Source organism: Neopelma chrysocephalum, unplaced genomic scaffold (genome assembly GCF_003984885.1).
Source record: "Neopelma chrysocephalum unplaced genomic scaffold, ASM398488v2 Primary Assembly neopelma1_44, whole genome shotgun sequence".
NCBI classification, from domain to species: domain Eukaryota; kingdom Metazoa; phylum Chordata; class Aves; order Passeriformes; family Pipridae; genus Neopelma; species Neopelma chrysocephalum.
Genome location: NW_020897703.1, coordinates 18,751,095 through 18,768,242, shown reverse-complemented (window position 1 = coordinate 18,768,242; position 17,148 = coordinate 18,751,095). Strand labels below are relative to the sequence as shown.

Genomic DNA, 17,148 nt, shown 5'->3' with positions numbered 1-17,148 from the left:
GGCCCCGCCCGCGACTGGCGGCAGCGGCGCCCAATGGCGACCGCGGGGTGGGACGCGGGCGGCCAATGGTCAGGCGGGGGGCGGGCGCGGTGGCCAATGGGCGGGGGGGGCGGGCCCCGCGGCGGCGGCGGGATGTGACGGGAGGTGCTTCCGGGCCGAGCGGCGGCGGCCGCGCGTGAGCGGCGCGGGGGGTCATTGGGGTACGGCAGGTTTGGGGGGTGATGGGGATATGGCAGCTTTTGGGGGGCGGTGGAGGTATGGCAGTTTTGCGGGGGTCATCGGGGTACGACAGGTTTGGGGAGGTCATTGGGGTACGGCAGCTTTTGGGGGGCAGTGGGGGTACAGCAGGTTTGGGGGGGTGATGGGGGTACGGCAGGTTGGGAGGGGTGATGGCGGTAAAGCAGCTTGGGGAGTTCATTGGGGTACGGCAGCTTTGGGGAGTTCATTGGGGTACGGCAGCTTTGGGGGGGTGATGGGGGTACGGCAGGTTTGGGGGGGGTGATGGTACGGCAGCTCATGGGGATATGGCAGCTTGGGGGGGATGATTGCGGGGGTAATGTCCCTGGGTGTTGCAGGATCCCGGGGGCAGCGACGGCAGGAAGGTCCCGGCCGCAGGGAGGGCTCGGGTGGAGAGAGAGCGGTGTGCCCGTGGGTCACCCGTGGGTGGTTCCCGCCGGGCCTGTCGCTCAGGCACTGTCCCATCCGCCAGGAGCAGGAACAATGCTGGCCCCGGAGAGCAGGTCCGTGTTCGAGGCTGCCCAGGACCCCGTACTCCTTCACGGTCTGACCCTTGTCAGTGGAGTTGCTGCAGATGCAGGTGCTGCTGAGTTGGCACCAGTGAGCCACGGTGCGTGGGACTCCGCGGGGATGGCATGAGGGAAGTATTTGTCTAAGCTCTTGCCCCCAGCCCCAAGCCACAGGTTAGGAACTCTGTCCCTAATAGAGCATGGGTGGCCACGCTGGAGCTTGGCCATGGGAACTGCTTTGTGGGCGGGTAAATGGGCTTTTCTCAGTGTCACCTGAAGGTCCCTGAAGCTTTTTCCACAACCATAGGGCTCTTTGGGTGGCTGAGAAGGGACCCAGGAGGCTCTGGTCCTCATGGCGTAGCCTGGGGAGCTGCCTGTGCAGAGCGCTTCCTTCTTCCTACAGAGAAGCCTGCAGCCACCAGCTGCAAGGAGAAGGTCCATGAGGTCCCTGAGGTGCCAGAGAGGATGTGCTGCTCAACCTGTGGGCAGGTGTTCGGCAGCCGGGAGGAGCAGGTGAGCAGGGCTGGGCAGCCACCATGAGGTGGGCGTGGGGCTGGCATGACTGGTGGGGTCCTGCTGTGCAAGCTCAGCCCTAGCATGATGCAGCCCAATGCTGGCTGTTTCCTGGAGCTGTACTGCTCACGTCCTGTTGGTATCTGGCACTCAAACCTTGCATGTTATTGATTAAAAGTGTCATTTACTGGAAGTAAATGTAAGTATAGCACAAGCCTGTACTTCTTTAGGTTAACTGTTCCTTGAGGTACTGCAGTCTTCCAGTTAAGATCACTGAAGAGTCCCAGCATAAGTTTAGCCCTCAGAGTCTGTCACCTCATGCCCTTTGGTGGTGGGGGTTTCCATGGACCACTAAGACCCTGCTGGCTCATACTTCTTTGCTCCACAGACTGAGCACTACCGTCTCGACTGGCACCGCTTCAACCTGAAGCAGCGACTTCTGGGGCGCCGGGCAGTGCCTGTGGAAGTGTTTGAGGAGAAGACCCGCACAGGTGAGGAAGGGGACTATCTGCATTGGAGCCCAGGGGCTGTCAGTGATCTTGCTGGGCCTGTTCTGTGCAAGGATGAAGCCCTCTGCTAGCTCAAGGTTCCTTTATTCTGCCCCTGTGGGGTCTTCTGGGGTTCCAGCACTGCTCCTGAGCCTTGATGATTTGTTTTAGGGAGAAGGGGGCATTATAACTGAGCTGCTGCCTAGGCGTACCTGCGGATCCAGAACCCCAAACCCCTATCTCCTCAACCCACAGCCACCTTGTGATATGTAGGGTATTGGACAGAACATTCCTGGGGTCGTGGGCTTGCTCTTGGAGTCACCTGCAGAGTTTTGGGGAGGCTGTTTGGTTAATCTTTGCCCTGTTTCACTGCACCTTTTTTTTTCCCTTGCAGGTGATGTTTCCAGCATCTCAGGATCCGATTCAGAGAGCTCTGATACAAGCAGTGAGTCAGAGTTGCTGCCCTCTGCCAGTGACAGCCCTGGGACCCTGCAGACTTCCCGCTCCCACAAGGTGCTGGTCCGCAACGCGAAGGGCCAGCTCATCTCTGCATATCGCTGCGTGCTGGTCACAGGGAAGGCAAGTCACAGCCCAGCTTTTTGGGAGAGGGACCTCAAAGAAGGTGGGTGGCACTGGGGGTAGACATCTGTCTGACAGTCTCCGACTTCCCATGATAGGAAGGGTGGTCTGTGGTGCCAGATCAGAGCACCAGACTTACTGGTGGCCTATTTTTTGGCTCTGGGGTGCTCCCAGAAACCTATTTCTGGTGCCAGCAGAGGGGCTGATCTCTGCCCTGAGGGACAGCAAGAGCTAAGGAGATGATCCCTGCTAGCAAGCTTGTCTGTGTATCAGGGTGACATCGAGGAGTCAGCAGAGCTGACAGCGTCGCTGCAGAGCCTCAGCATGAGCACGTGCTGGGTTGTGCTGATGATGGGTGGCGGGCACTTTGCAGGAGCTGTGTTCCGGGGGTGAGTACAGAGCGACAGCTGGGCTTACCCCTTGGCTGAGGTTGCATGGTCAAGTGGAGCTATTTTTGCATGTTAATCCCACACGCACTGAGCCCTGTTGCTCATGCCTGCCCCTCTCCCCAGCCCCCAGGTGCAGGAACACAAGACCTTCCACCGCTACACGGTGCGAGCACGGCGTGGCACAGCCCAGGGCCTGCGGGATGCTCAGGGGTCAGCACCCAGGTCAGCCGGAGCTTCCCTGCGGCGTTACAATGAGGCTGCTCTGCTCAAGGTGAGGATGCACCACAGCACTGGGCTCTTGTCAGGGAGACATGGTCTTATCTGGCTGCGTTAGGTGGTACCACACTGCTGCTGGACAGCATAGCAGGGATGTGGGCTCTGCAAGAGGGGCAGGGCACAAATGAGGCTGCTCTGAGGCCCTCCTGGGTCTGTCCCTGCTCCAGAGATACCTTTGCCCATGCAATGTGTTCAGGATCCCACAGTGCTTCCCCTTCCTCCCCAGGATATTCAGGACCTCCTGGCAGCCTGGGCACAGCACCTGAATGAAGCTCAGCGCATCTTCCTCCGGGCCCCTCGTCACAACCGCGCGCTGCTCTTTGGTGGCAGGAACCCACCCCTCACCCGAGGGGACCCTCGCATCTGCCACATCCCCCTAAGCACCCGCAGGGCCACCCTGCGAGAGGTGCTGCGAGTCCACACCACGCTGGCCAGCCTGCAGGTGTATGGTAGGTCAGACCAGCCCTTGTTCTTGTGGGTCAGGGCAGGTGGGATGACATAATCTCTTGTGCGGGAGGGGATGATGCCCTATGGGGTGGAGGTACTAGCTCTCCAGCCTTCAATCCCTGGAGACATGGGGTGTTCCCTGTCCCCAGGCAATAACAGGAGCACCCTTGCTGCCCAGGGAAGGATACACCACTGGAGGATATCACTGGGTCCCCTGGGAAGGTCTGGCAGAAGAGGCAGCGGAAAGCAGAGATGAATCCCCCACAGGAGAACACAACTGGTGAGTTGAGCCATGGAGGGAAACATAACTGAGCAAACAGGAGGAGTCTGATGTTATGGCATGGACCAGATTTGCAGCCCAGAGGAGAATCTGCTGAGTGTGGCCTCATTCTGGACAGGAGAAAGATAGGGTGTGCTCTACTGAGACACCTAAGTGATTCCTCCTGTGTGAGGAGCCTCAGCCTCAGTCTTATTACTCCCTCAGCTCCAGAGGTGGAGGAGGAAGAGGAGGAGGAAAGCCCTGCAGGGGAGCTGGAGACTGTCGAAGTGACACTGGGAACCTTGGACCTCCGGGAGTTCGAAGTGATGCCCAAGCGAAACCGCAAAAGGAAGAAGAAGAGAGACAAGAAGGTGAAGAAAGGTGAGGGGGAAGAACTGTCTGGGAGTGGTGTAGGAAGACCATGGCTGAGGTGCAGGCTGACCCTGGCCCTCTTCCTTACCATATGTTCCTTGTGCAGAGCCCTGTGCTGAAGAGACTGGACACCATTGTACCCAGTGTGTGCAGCCTGGCTGGGAACCAGTGACGGAGCTGCAGGGGGAGACTGAGGCTGGGCCCCTTCCCTGGGGTGATGGAGGTAAGTGGGGTCAGGAGCTGGGTCACCTGGATGCCTGCCCCATTTACTGGTGGCTTTGCAGTGGGGTGAAGAGCACATCATGCAGGTGCCCAGAGCAGCTGGGTGTGGGATGTCTGTAGTGCAGCCATGTGCCTTTGAGTGAGCTGTGTGTATGTAGGAACAGTAGCTCTGAACCAGAGGGCCAGGCAGCACCTGGCTAAGCCAAGTGTTTTGAGGGGATTGGAGTGGGTCTTATCTCAGGAGAGGACTTGGCTGCTACCAACAGTGCCCAGCAATGCCATGGTACATTGTCAGAGACTCTGAAGGTGCTGGAGATCCTGCACCAAATCCAGCTAGCAGGATGATGCATCATGCATGTTTCCTAGTCAGACCAGAGCACCGCTCTGCCCGGGGAGGCATCAGACTCTCTCCTGTTCTTCCCTCATAGGAGACCCTCAGACCCATCTCCGCGATGCCTTATTCACCGCCTGCAAAACAGGGGATGTGCAGACACTGCGGCACCTCCTGGGTGTGCGAGAGAGAGAGGGCCTGCCAGGGGACAGTGAGGATGGGGAGGTCACACAGACTCTGGATATGGCCTACTCCCTGCTCAATCAGCCTGTGGATGAGCGTGGCTGCAGTCTGCTCCACGTGGCAGCACGGGCAGGCAAGGCGGAGGCCGTGTGCCTGCTGCTGGAGGCAGGGGCGGACCCTGCCCTCAGGTATGGCTACAGGGTCCCCAGCAGTTGACAACCACAGCTCTGCTGTGGGAGTCCAGCAACTCGCTCCTGTCTCAACTGCAGGAAACTGGTGCCACCCTTGTCCTGGGACAGACAGGGTTGGTCTCTACCACCCCAGATGTCTGGGTTTGTTATGGGAGGCCTAAGCACTGAACCATCCTTTTCTCTGCCTGCCTGGTCTGGCACAGCAGCAGGCAAGGCAATGCCCCAAAGTGCACCCAGGTTTATTGGTGAGCAGTTCTGAGGGTAGGGATGAGACTAAAGCCCCATGCTGGGGCTTTGAGATGCAAGAAGGGGAGGATTTTGAGGATTCTGGTGTAGGAATAAGGAACTTTCCCCTCCTTGGCTGTGATACCATGGCCTGCAGTACACATTGCATATTTCTGGGGAGTCATTGGGCTCACAGTCCCGTGGGACACAGGCAGTAGGACGGCAGGGTGAGCTGGTCTCCCTTGTCTTGCAGGGACAGGCAGGAAAGGACCCCATACTGCGTCTCTGCTGACAGAACGACGCGCAACACTTTCCGCAAGTTCATGGTGGACCATCCAGACAAGTATGACTACAGCCGTGCCAAGGTGGGTGCCTGCCCTCTGCCCTTGCCTTCTGGAAGCTGGGGGACCCCAGAGCAAAGTGCCTCTCTTCCACTTGTGCTGTTGCCCCAGGCTCAGTGGGAAATGCTGCCTGCCCTCTGTCCCCAGGTACCAGGGCCCCTGACACAGGAGATGGAAGCCAAAAAGCTGGAGAAGAAGCGGGCACAGAAAGCCCAGCGGAAGCAACGGGAGCAAGTGCAGCGTGAGGAGCGGCAGCGCTGGGAGCAGGAGCAGGAAGAGAAGCAGAGGTTCGCAGCCCTGTCTGACAGGGAGAAGGTGAGGCTGTGCATTGGGAAGGGGATTGAGCCCAGCTGCGGCAGTGCTACTGTGGTGGGCTCTGGGCACAGCAGCTCCCAGGGGCTAGGGGTGGCTGAGCTGTCTCTCTGCTCTCCAGAGGGCACTGGCTGCCGAGCGGAGGTTGGCTGTGCAGCTGCAGGACACCGGCACAACACTTACCAACATCAGGTAATGGTCCCGGCAGCATGGCTCTGCACACAAACTCTCCCATGTCAGCACAGCTGTTCCCTGCCCTTCTTGCTCCAGTTCTCATTTCCAGTCTAAAGCTATTCCTGTCCACTCAGTTCCCTGCAGTGCTTGTGTAAAAGCTTGCTTTCTGTCTTGCCCTGCTCCCCTGAAATATTTTGCAAAGGATGACTTGGTCCACCTGTGGCCAGATCAATGGCAAGCCAACTCCCTAGCCACTCCTGTGCCCCTGTTCCTGACTTCACATCTCTTCCCTCTGCCATCCCACAGGCTTACTGGCAGCCAGCATAGCCTGTGCTGATCTGGGCAGGGGCTTTACAACTACATATGAGGCCAAATTCCTCCATGTTCATTCTGCCTCGAAGTGCCTCACACTATCCTCCCACACAGCATCTCCTCCAGGGAGCATGTCCTGGCTAGGCTGCTGGGTGAGCACATCAGCCCTGCAGGACCAGACAAGCATCAGCTCCCTCATGCTGCTGGTGTCTCATGTCACAGCCCAGGCAGTGAATCCTCTCTCCTCTAACTCTCTTCAAGTATCCCCTTTACTCAGGACTAGCTTTGTTCTTTCCTGCAGCCGCTGCTGGCACTGTGGAGAGTCCCTGCTGGGACGGATCCCTTTCCATTACCTTGACTTCTCCTTCTGCTCCACGGCCTGCCTGCAAACCCACCGCCGGGCGCACGCCAGACACACCTAAGGCTGGGGACTGCTGCCACCTGCCAAGGACCAATGTGGGGACACAGCTGAGCACTGACTGCAGCAAGGGAGAGCCTGTGGACCATGTCACTCTGGGGCAGCTCTGGCAAGGCTCTAGGCATGAATGTCGCTCTGGGTTCTGACTCTGGGGACGTTAGAACTGAGAGGTTGTGCTACTGTGTGGTGCCAGGACTGTTTGGTGGCCTGGCTCCAGCTGGGGTCCTGCTACCAGCTTTTCTCATGGCTACCTTTTAGGCTGCTGTCTCTGGTGGAGGGACAGATCCTGACACATACAGACCCTGCAGCCCTGAGCTACCTCCAGCCATGCTTATGGGCACCTTTGAGGTGGTTCTTTGCCCTCTCCTCTCCTGGCTGCCCTCAGCGTCTCAGCCCTGTCATGTTAGCAACTACCTCTTCTGCCTACATTGTCAATAAAAAGGTGCCTTGACCCCTTAGGCAGGGGCAGAGTCAGCATGAGCACTGGAACTATTTGGGATGAATGTGGGATTAACATGCAAATAAATCTCAGTGCTGGGCCCCTTTCTCATTAGCACAAGCCCTGCCTGGCCTGAGAGGGCAGAAGCTCTGTATGTCCATGCCAGGATTTGTGCCAGTTTCTAGGACCCTGCAGCCTCTGTACTTCACCAGCCCCCTGCCATCTCCGCAGCCCCAGCAAGAAGCAAGGCCAGTGCCCAGCAGCACTGTGTTTATTCTGTGGCTGAGGTGCTGTGGCTGAGGGTCCTGTTGAAAAGGGGTCGGTCGAGGAAGAGCAAGAGGGGGGTGAGGGGTGCCCCTTCCAGCTCCAGCACTGTGATGTTGTTGGGACGGCCAACATGCAGCACTGAGCCAGGCACGAAGAGGGTCTGCTGGGGCCCACGGTGGTTCCAGTACCTGCCCAGGTTGAAGCTGTTTATCCACAGCTGTCCCTGGAAGATGATGGAGATGGGACTGAGCTGTGTCCTCTACCCTCACCCCCTTTCCTGGCACTGCCTTACCTTGCTCCAACCTGGGAACTTCACGAAGGTGTCCCAGGCAATGCCAGGGGTCTCAAAGGTCCCGGTGTAGAAGGCTGGCCCTGCTCTGCCCCTGCCGCTTGATTTTGGCATGGCAGCGTGGGGCCAGCCCTGCTGGACTGCAGTATCTATGGCCAGGGGATAGATCAGCCAGTTGTTGAGAGGGATGGAGTCCAAGGAGATGTTTCCCAACAAGCCCTGAGATGGAACAGGAGGGAAAATGAGGCAGCAGTGTCTGCCACAGGCAGAAGGATACTTGGCTTCCCTAGCAGCAGTAAAGGTGGGATAGTATTCCCTCTGAGGGGCTGAAGGGCCCTGGCTGCCATGGCAGCTTCAGTGGGAGAGGGGTGCCAGTCTCTCAGTCCTGTCCTGGCAGGTTCGCCAGGGAATGGTGTGAGGTGAACCAAGGAACAGGACTTGGGGTGGCCCCCCTGGAGGCTGGGGTCTGTCACAGGTGGCAGTAGAGGAGGTGTTTGGTCACATGGGTGGCCAGGCCATTCCCTCTGGAGGGCTCTCTTCCCTTACCTTGAAGTCACTGACATTGGCACCGAAGCTGATTCTGCCCATGTTCTCCAGGAGCATATCCAGGGTGTCCCCTGCCTTGCCTGTCACATGCAGTGTCATCTGCCCATCCCTCTCCAGCATCCCCTGGTACTCCTAAAGCCACAAGGTCAGTGCTGCCAGTCTGTGCTCAGATCCCACCACCCCCAATACTGTCAGCCCTCACAGAGCCAGCCCAGGTCTGCCCTCTGCCCCCAAAGGGGACAGATTCAGGCTAGAGAGCCACACCACAGGGGCTCGGTGTGGCTCTCAGCACTCTGGCTGTCCCCAAGGCCCTGGCATGGCACAGCCCCACTGCTGGCTGTCCCACAGCCCTCCTCAGCACTGGCCCAGGGACTGGTGTGCTCCCACAACCTCACCTTGTGCAGCATCACATAGCCACGGTCGCAGATGCTGTGGGGAGGAGCACTGAGCGTGGCTGGGTCCGGGATGTCCCGGGGCAGCTGTGTGCGGTACAGCACAAAGCCATGGGCCTGCAGGACACAGTGCAGCAGCACAGAGGGGAAATGGGGCTGGAGAGGAGCTCTGCTCCTCTGCCCCAGAGCCAGGGCCAGGCAGACAGGAGCATCTCCCCAAGTTTCCCCCACTATTCCCAGCCCTTCACCTGCTTTACGGCCTCAAAGGTGAGGGGGAACTGGCTCTGGATGGGCCCAGAGGGGCACAGCACATCCAAGACATCCACGAGGTCAGCATACTGCAAAGGAGGGATGGGTGCTGGGCAGTTGAGCAGTGCCAGGCCAGGGCAGCACAGCCCTTAGGACAGGCACTCACCTTCTGCAGGGCTACCCAGCCATAGGCATACTTGGGAGTGGCAGGTGGCATCGGACCGACTGGCAGGGGCTGGAACTGAACACCAAACTGTCAGCTGCCCCCTGGGGCAAGCAGGGAGATGTCCCTTGCCCTGCTGGGACCCTCTATGTTCCCCTCTGTCCTGGCACAGGCAGCAGTACCCAGTACTGTCCCCTTCTTCCTGCCAAGTTCAATACCTTGCTGATGACCGTGCGGATGGCAAACAGCTTCTCGGTGGGGTCTCCTGCCTCCGACAGGGGGGCATCATAGTCATAGCTGGTGGTCACTGGTTTGTAATGGTCCTTGTAGTCAGCACCTGGCCGGGGAAGCAATGTGAGCTTTGTGAGGAGGAAGGGGCTCTGGCAAAGCCCAGGGCATGGAAGCCAGCCCCAGGCTGGCTGCAATGCAATTGGAGGGCATGACCCCAAACTGTGGACCCCTGCCTAGGGACAAAAGGAGTCCCCAGGCGAGGACAAGCTTGGGTTCCGAGGCCCTTGGCTATGTGTCAGCCTGCCCCATGGGACAGAACAACAGCCTGAAGCAGGCTCCTCAGGGATGGCCAAGGAAAGGCCCCCAGCCCTGCAGTGCCCCCTCCCTAGGGCAAGGCCCTACTCACCACTCCAGTAGGCAAAGTTCGTCCCTCCATGGAACATGTACCTATGATAACCCCAGAGAGCCCAGTCAGCACCCACACAGACTTGGCAGGGACTCACCAGGCACTGGCCCCTCCCTGCTGCACCCACAGTCCCAGCCCTGCCTGCCCAAACTCCGTGGGATGAAGGTAGAGGTGATGCCAACTCCCCTGCTGGCTGTGCCCCCTGCCAGCTGACTACTTGCATGTTGACACTGGCTCCCAGCTGCAGCATGTCCTCCAGCCCCTGGGCCACCCACGCTGCACTGGTGCTGGCGTGTGCCTCCCCCCAGTAGTCCAGCCAACCTGTGTAGTACTCGGAGTTTACCTAGGGGAGAAAGGGACTGTCACCCGCCTGGAGCTGGGGGTCCTGGCACCCGTTTGTCATCCACATTCCCCCTGCTCACCTGCAGCCTGGCCCCAACACCCCTCTTTGCCTCTGCTTCCCCGAAGCCATCACAGGTCATTCCCCCACAGTGCCCATGCCAAGCTCACCAGGGGGCCCTTCGGTTCCACACGGCGCTGGGCATCAAACACCTCTGTCACATTGGATCCTGTGGAGGTGAAGAGGAGGTTTGAGCAGGACAGAGAAGGGATCCCCATCCTCTCTCCTTGTCCTTCTCCTCCCCCGTAGGGGTACCTGGCCCGAAGTCGATGGTGGCGTAGAGCCCCTGCAGGGTGCCACAGCGCAGCTCCTCTGCTCGCGTGCTGTCGGTGGTGAAGAGCAGCACCTCGCTCCCCAGCAGCGCCCGAAAGGAGCCCAGCAGGTGCCGCAGGTATCCATAGTCACAGGCATAGTAGCTCCCATATTCATTCTCCACCTGTGAGTAAGGCAGGGGCTGGCACCCAGGATGCACATGACAGGGCTGCAGCCAGGTCCCACCACCCACTGGGATAAACACCCAGCTCCCCCCTTTCCTCCTGACATCATTAGATGTAGTGAAAACTCCCAGGTGTGTCCTGAAAATGACCTTCCAGCCCCACCATGAGCCCTATCTCTGCCAGTGTCCCTCAAACCACAACTGGGGTGATGACAGGTACCTCAGAGTCCCAGCCTTTGGATTTAGACCCAGGTCCAGAGGTTGAGAGGGATTTATCTGAGCTGTGCTGGGCGAGGTCATGGTGTAGAGTGTACAGGTGCCTTTTTGGGACACATCCAAAGATGACCCAGAGCAGGGCAGGGAGCTGGGCCCCACAGCACCTTACCTGCATGCTGATGATATTCCCCCCATGCTGGTACAGGTGTGGCTTGATCTTGGGCAGCAGGACATGGAGCCAGGAGTCCACAGCTGCCAGGTAGGCTGGGGTGACAGAGGGCAGCTCAGCCTGGCTGCAGCATCCACCCCAGCCCACTTGCAATCAGCCTGCCAGGAGGAAGATAGAACAGACAGGGAAGGGCCAAGCACAATGAGGAAGCGGAGGTGGAGTACAAACCACGAGGCTCCCAAAAGATGGAGAAGACTATAAGAAAGACAACACACGTGGGGCTGGCAGGTGTGTGGAGAGACCAGTGTGCCAGGGCTGGCACCAGGCTGTAAGAACACAGTGGCCAGAGCCCTGTGCTGAGCCTCACCAGGGTCAGAGGAGCGCAGGATGATGTCTGGTTTCCACAGCAGCCAGGCAGGCAGGCCACCCTGGAGAAACACACACAGCAGAGAGGGAAGCAAAGAAACTGCTCAGCAGCCCGAGCTGACACACAGCTGAAACCAGCCAGTGCAGTGCTAATGCTCAGCACCAGTGCAGCATGTGCCCCACAGGGCAGCAACTTTGGCTGACATGACACTGGAGTCACTGTGGCAGCCAGAAAGGCCAACCCTGCTGAGCCCTTCCCAGACCACCCCTCTGTGCCATGCTGGGGGCCAGGGCTCACCATCTCCCACTCTGCACAGATGTAGGGCCCTGGCCGCAGGATCACCAGAAGTCCCAGCTCAGCTGTCAGGTCCAGGAAGGCTTCCACATCCCGGTTCCCAGCAAAGTCATAAACCCCTGGCAGTGTCTCATGGTAGTTCCAGGGGACGTAGCTGGGGCAAGAGGGGAGATCAGCATGCAGGGGTTAAGGGTACTCCAGCAGGACAGGGAACCATCCCACCAGCTGGTCCCTCTGCTTCTGGGAACTGGCCTCCAGCCTGAGCTGATTATGGCAACTGGGGCTGGACTGGCACTAGCCCAGGTTCATGCTTGTGTCTGGCAGGGGTGTCCTGGAACAACAGCCCAGTGCATGTGTTGGACCTTTCTCCCTGTGGTCAGACAACACGTTTGTCTCTGTTCCTACTCCAGAGACCCCAGAAACCCCAAGTAGCTGTGGTGGCAGTGGGCTGTGCGCTGTTGGGGCTTACACCTGCACAGCGTTGAGCCCACTCATGCGCATCTTGAGCAGCCGGTCCCTCCAGGCAGGCCGTGGGACACGAGCGTAGTGGATGCTGCCTGAGATGTAGCGGAAAGGGACACCGTCCTTAAGGAAGCAGTTGTGCTCGTAATCCACCTGGAAGGAGCGTGGTGAGGGGGAGGCCTGCGGGAGAGTGGCAGTTTTGGGGGGGGCAGAAGACCCTCTCCAAGCCCAGCTGCCCCCTCCCATGCTCCCTGGGACAGGGACTGATGGGGGCTATTTCCGGGGGGGCTATCCCCCGAGAAGGGTACCACACTGCCCTGGGACAGCAGAAGGGATAAGCAGAGCAACCATTCACACCCTCCCTGCTAATCAAACATCCGGCAGCTGAGCTAGTGGCATTTTGGGGGACGGGTGCTGCTGGGAGGGGTGCTGAAAGGACAGGCAGGGAGCTGGAAATGCAAACGGGACATTGGGGCGGGACGTGGGCGGCAGCACGAGGAAGCCATAGCAGGAAGAGTAGGAACACGGAGAGGGAAGCAAGGCAGATTCCGGAGTCGTCCCACCGGATCCTTCATAGCTTAGTCCCACACGGTTCTCCCAAACTTTTCCACCCATGTTTGCTAACCTGCGTACTCAGGAGCCTCACCGCCAGCAGCAGGGCGAGGGCCGGCAGCCCCATCCTCGCCGGGTGCTCGGCAGGCCCGGGGCAGAGGACGAAGCTGGACGTGGACACCACCATCACATGATCCGAGAAGGATCTTAGCCAGCGCCGAGTGCTGTTTCCTCCAGATATTCAGTGCAAGCAGCTGGAACTGCAGCACGGCTGGGGCGGGACCATGGGACGGGGGTGGGCGGCTCCGACCCTCCACGCCTGGTCAGCCGCACATCAGCTCCTCCAAAGCCCATCCAGCAGGGGATGCTGGCGGCACACCACCAAGAAGGCTCCGGCCGGCGGGCACATCCCCGGTGCCCCCCGGGATAGTAGGTGACACACGTGGGGGAACAAGGAGCCTCATAAAAGTATCACCACCAAGCAGAACCCTTCCAGTGAGCTCAGCCCGCTTCTTCCATCAGAGATGTGGTGATGGAAACCTCGGCTGTATCTCTAGTAGGACGGATGCTGCTGCTGGCTGAGGGAAAGGAAAACATCCCTGGACAGAGGGTCAGAGCTGGGGCTAGAGCTGATGACAGGTGTGTCGGGAGATGCCGCAGGGAAGGCCGAGCTCTGCTGAGGCGGCTCCGTCATCTCTGTCCCCTGCACCGCCGACGCGCTCGCCCGTGCGAGGGGCTTGGCTCACCGGAGCCAGCCCCGGGAGCGGCGGGGCTGCGGGCTGCCGCCGCCACCGCCACCGGGGGATGCCACTGCGCCAGGAGCACCGCGCGAGGCTGCCGGGCGCTGGGCGCTGCGGTCCCCGCTCGCACGGAGGAGGGAGCCCGGGATCCCCGCCGCAGCGGCGGCACCGAGCAGCGGGAGGCGGTGGCGCCCCGCCCGGTGGGTGACGCGGCGGGTGACGCCAGGGGTGACGCGCGGCGGCGGGCGATGACGCGGGCGGGCGATGGGGCAGACGCTGTGCGTCTGCTCCCGGGGCACCGTCAGCCTGGGGGGAGCGCGGTACCTCCTGCTCCACCGCCTGGCAGAGGGGTGCGCGGCCGGCTGGGGCGCGGGGGGCTCGGGAGGGGGGTCCCCGGGGTCTGCAAGGGATGCTCGGGCAAGGGGGGTCCACGGGCGGGGGGGGCGATGTGCTAGGGCATGGGGGATGCTCGGGCTTGGGGGATGCTCGGGTATGGGGAGGCGCGCGGGCCTGGGGGCGCTTGTGCAGGCGGACTGCTCGAGTATGGGGGGCGTGCTTGTGCAGGCTGTGCTTGTGCATGGGGGATGATTTGGCATGGGAATGTTCAGGCGTGGAGGTGATACTCAGGCATAAGGAGATGCTTAGATAAGGGGGGGTGCTTGTGCGTAGGGACATGCTTGGGCAGGGGGGTGATGCTCTGGCACAGGGAATGGTCAGGCAGGGTGGGGAGATGCTTGAGCTCAGGTCATGTTGGGGCATGGGGGAAATACTTGGGCTTGGTGGGGGTTGATGCTTCAGCATAAGGGGTGCTTGTGCATGGTGCTGGATTCTCATGCTGGGTGGCAGGGGTTGGTCATGCCGAGGAGTGGGTGCTCAGAGCCATGGGAGTGGGGGTGATTGGGCCAGTGGGGTTTTTCATGCAGAGAGGGGATGCTTTGAATGGCTGAGGGATTCCCTCTGGCCTCTCCTCTGAGTGTTGATAGTTTAGACTGGGCTCAAGGCCCTGACATGGATGCCACAGTGCCCAGCCCATGCCATGCTTGACTCCTTGCAGGGGCTTCAGCTATGTGGACCTGGTGGAGGGGCTGCGGGATGGCCGCTTCTACGCCCTGAAGCGCATCCTGTGCCACGACAAGGAGGACCGCCAGGCCGCCCTGCACGAGGTGGAGATGCACGGCCTCTTCGACCACCCCAACATCCTGCGCCTGGTGGCCCACGCCATGGTGGAGAAGGGCGCCAAGCACGAAGCCTGGCTTCTCCTGCCCTATGTGAAGGTGAGAGGGGCTTTCCTGGCTGCCTCACCACCCCAGGAGCAGCAGTGGTGACCAGCTGCTTGCGTTTGCCAGGGCGGGACCCTCTGGAGAGAGGTGGAAGCACTGCGAGAGAAAGGGACCTTCATGCCAGAGCAGCGGATCCTCCTCATCCTCCATGGGATCTGCCGCGGGCTGCAAGCCATTCACAGCAAGGGCTATGCACACAGGTGAGGGGCTGGCAGTGCTGGCTGGGGGGGTTGGCAGGGGCCCCAGTGGGTGATTGGTGATGTCTATCCCCACAGAGACCTCAAGCCCACCAATGTGCTGCTGGATGAGGATGACCAGCCTGTGCTGATGGACCTGGGTTCTATGAACCAAGCTCGCATCGAAGTCAACAGCTCTCGGGAGGCCATGGCTGTGCAGGTGGGTGGCCTGGGACATCAACCCACCAGCCTCTCCCTGCCCCAAGCCCTTTATCCCCACTCTCCCCTCTGCAGGACTGGGCTGCCCAGCGCTGCACCATCTCCTACCGTGCTCCTGAGCTCTTCACGGTGCCGAGCCAGTGCGTCATAGATGAGCGCACGGATATCTGGGTAAGGATCCAGCCTTCTGGCCCACCCTGTCCCACTGCCACGAAGCTGCCTTGACCCGACTGTGCTCCAGTCCCTAGGCTGTGTGCTGTACTGCATGATGTTTGGGGAGGGCCCCTTTGATGCCATTTTCCAGAAGGGTGACAGTGTGGCTCTGGCAGTGCAGAACCCCATCACGTTTCCCCCCACAACCAGGTGAGGGGCTGGGGAGGATGACCCCACTCCTGGGTAGCCCCCTGTCCTGTGCTCCACATGGGTCTCCCCGTCGCTGTCTTTCCTCCAGGTACTCAGCTGGTTTGCAGCACCTGCTCTCCTCCATGATGACAGTGAACCCCCAGGAGCGACCCAACATAGATGACATCCTCCACCAGCTGGAGGGGCTGCAGCCAGCACTGGCGGGACAGGACACCACACAGATCTGAGCCCATCCCATTCCAGCGGTGATGCACCCCAAGGCTAAGCCAGGGGAAAAGCAGCTGCCCTAATCCCTGCTCCCCTGCAGACCTGTTGCAGAGGGAACTAATGCCGTGGGGGAGAGCTGCTGCTCTGTGCTGGAGGTGTGTTGGATTTGGAGTGTTCTGTGCCTGGATGCTGCTACCTGGGCCTTGGTCTGTGCCTCAGAGCTGTGGACGTGTGATCTGCTGCTAAGCATGGGGCCCTTGCTGGCTGCTGCCTCCCCCGGGGGTGACAGAAGAGGATGTTGTAGGACCCCCCAGGGGGCAGGAGCCACGGTACTGCAGCTCCGTGTCCCAGGAAGGTCACTCCTGCCCGGGGCAAAACTGCAGGCTGGGTCCCGGTGCTGTGCTGGAGGGAGGCAGAGGGCCCCAGTGCCCACTCTGCCACTGCTCTTGGCACCAACGTTGCCTTGTGTTTGAAGTAAAATACGTTCTTGCGGAGGTGTGGCTGTGTCCCTGTCTGTGGGGAGGGATCCTGCCGGGTCATGAGGAGAGCAGGGCACACTGTCTGGGTTAAGCAGCCAAGCGTTACTGGAGGGGAAGGGCAGTAGAGGCCAGCTGGGGAGGCACAGACAGAGCATTAGCAGTAAGCAGGGAAAGTTAATCCCTGGCCCCAGCACCGTCCTGACAGGAGCTAACACAACTCCACAGCTGGAGCCAGGCACTGCTGTTCAGAGCCTCTGGGGCTGGGCTCAGCGCAGGCAGAAGGGTGGTGGCAGGGGTACAGGCCAAACTTCTCTGCTGCCCAGGGAGAGGGAGATGGGTGCCCAGACTGGGAAGCTGCCAGACCTTGGGAGGCAGGAGCAGCAGCTCTGCTCTAGTGAGAGTGAGCAGAGCCTGGGGATAGCACAACCATCCCAGTGCTGGGGTCACTCCCAGTCCAGCAGGCAGCCTTGGCTGGAGGGGCTCACTGGGACACACAGCAGCTGGGCTGTCCAGAGAAAGGTGCTAAAAAAAAAAAAGAGATGCAGACAAGCAGTTTCACAGGGAGCATTCCCCTCCTTTAATCCTCTCACCACACACAGCAGTACAGCAGCCGCAAGGGTTTGTGCCATGCCGGGTGCCCTTGCGGGGTGCACCCACTGCACCACAGAGCCGGGAATACCCTTTGCCCTGCGTTGTGGCCACAGGGGCAGGGGAGCCAGACTGCTCCCACTGCTTCAACCACTATCCTTCCAGATGAGCCTGCCTATCCTCACACTGTACATGGGGAGAAGACCCTGCGGCTGCCAATCTTTTCCTGCTCAGACTAAATCTGCTCCCCTGAGCTCCAGGGTAGAACATGGGGCCATACATCACATGAGGAAGCGATATTCACCGCTGGCTGGAGCAGTGAGGGGGGTGGGATGTGTGCCACAGCCCCAGGGACTGGACCTCAGGGCTATTACCTACATGGGAAGCAAGCCGGAGCTGGAGCAGAGCACTGGGAGGAAGCATAGCAGCACCAGTACCAG

At 60.2% G+C, this 17,148-nt stretch overlaps 3 protein-coding genes across 8 annotated transcripts; 2 read left to right on the top strand and 1 right to left on the bottom strand.

Moving 5' to 3' along the window:
• The first annotated feature begins 142 nt into the window (after nucleotides 1-142).
• On the top strand, nucleotides 143-7,252 carry ANKZF1 (ankyrin repeat and zinc finger domain containing 1). Of its 5 annotated transcripts, none has more exons than XM_027678807.1 (16): nucleotides 143-200; nucleotides 710-847; nucleotides 1,150-1,259; nucleotides 1,648-1,750; nucleotides 2,142-2,326; nucleotides 2,600-2,715; nucleotides 2,839-2,986; nucleotides 3,218-3,440; nucleotides 3,617-3,718; nucleotides 3,923-4,078; nucleotides 4,176-4,292; nucleotides 4,720-4,993; nucleotides 5,475-5,586; nucleotides 5,710-5,877; nucleotides 5,996-6,066; nucleotides 6,662-7,252. In XM_027678807.1, exons 2-16 carry the CDS (start codon nucleotides 721-723, stop codon nucleotides 6,780-6,782), a joined length of 2,133 nt encoding a protein of 710 aa, XP_027534608.1. In that variant the 5' UTR covers nucleotides 143-200; nucleotides 710-720; the 3' UTR covers nucleotides 6,783-7,252. The 5 variants fall into 5 exon arrangements, with proteins under 5 accessions (XP_027534608.1, XP_027534609.1, XP_027534610.1 ...); XM_027678808.1 differs by lacking the exon at nucleotides 143-200 and adding an exon at nucleotides 277-283; XM_027678809.1 differs by lacking the exon at nucleotides 143-200 and adding an exon at nucleotides 361-367.
• Nucleotides 7,253-7,470: 218 nt separating this feature from the next.
• GLB1L (galactosidase beta 1 like) lies at nucleotides 7,471-12,905 on the bottom strand. 2 transcript variants are annotated; one of them, XM_027678813.1, is made up of 17 exons: nucleotides 12,730-12,905; nucleotides 12,112-12,284; nucleotides 11,646-11,796; nucleotides 11,349-11,409; nucleotides 10,982-11,076; nucleotides 10,416-10,596; nucleotides 10,271-10,329; nucleotides 9,982-10,103; nucleotides 9,761-9,801; nucleotides 9,342-9,460; nucleotides 9,127-9,201; nucleotides 8,960-9,049; nucleotides 8,715-8,828; nucleotides 8,320-8,451; nucleotides 7,915-7,992; nucleotides 7,777-7,856; nucleotides 7,590-7,707 (listed from the first exon to the last, which is right to left on the bottom strand). In XM_027678813.1, exons 1-16 carry the CDS (start codon nucleotides 12,841-12,843, stop codon nucleotides 7,797-7,799), a joined length of 1,665 nt encoding a protein of 554 aa, XP_027534614.1. In that variant the 5' UTR covers nucleotides 12,844-12,905; the 3' UTR covers nucleotides 7,590-7,707; nucleotides 7,777-7,796. The 2 variants fall into 2 exon arrangements, with proteins under 2 accessions (XP_027534613.1, XP_027534614.1); XM_027678812.1 differs by having other exon boundaries at nucleotides 7,471-7,707; nucleotides 7,777-7,992.
• A 733-nt stretch (nucleotides 12,906-13,638) lies between these two features.
• STK16 (serine/threonine kinase 16) lies at nucleotides 13,639-16,135 on the top strand. The gene is made up of 7 exons (XM_027678805.1): nucleotides 13,639-13,746; nucleotides 14,451-14,670; nucleotides 14,743-14,876; nucleotides 14,952-15,072; nucleotides 15,147-15,242; nucleotides 15,313-15,434; nucleotides 15,523-16,135. The coding sequence occupies exons 1-7, from the start codon at nucleotides 13,661-13,663 to the stop codon at nucleotides 15,659-15,661; spliced, it is 918 nt and encodes a 305-aa protein (XP_027534606.1). The 5' UTR covers nucleotides 13,639-13,660; the 3' UTR covers nucleotides 15,662-16,135.
• The last annotated feature ends 1,013 nt before the right edge of the window (nucleotides 16,136-17,148 follow it).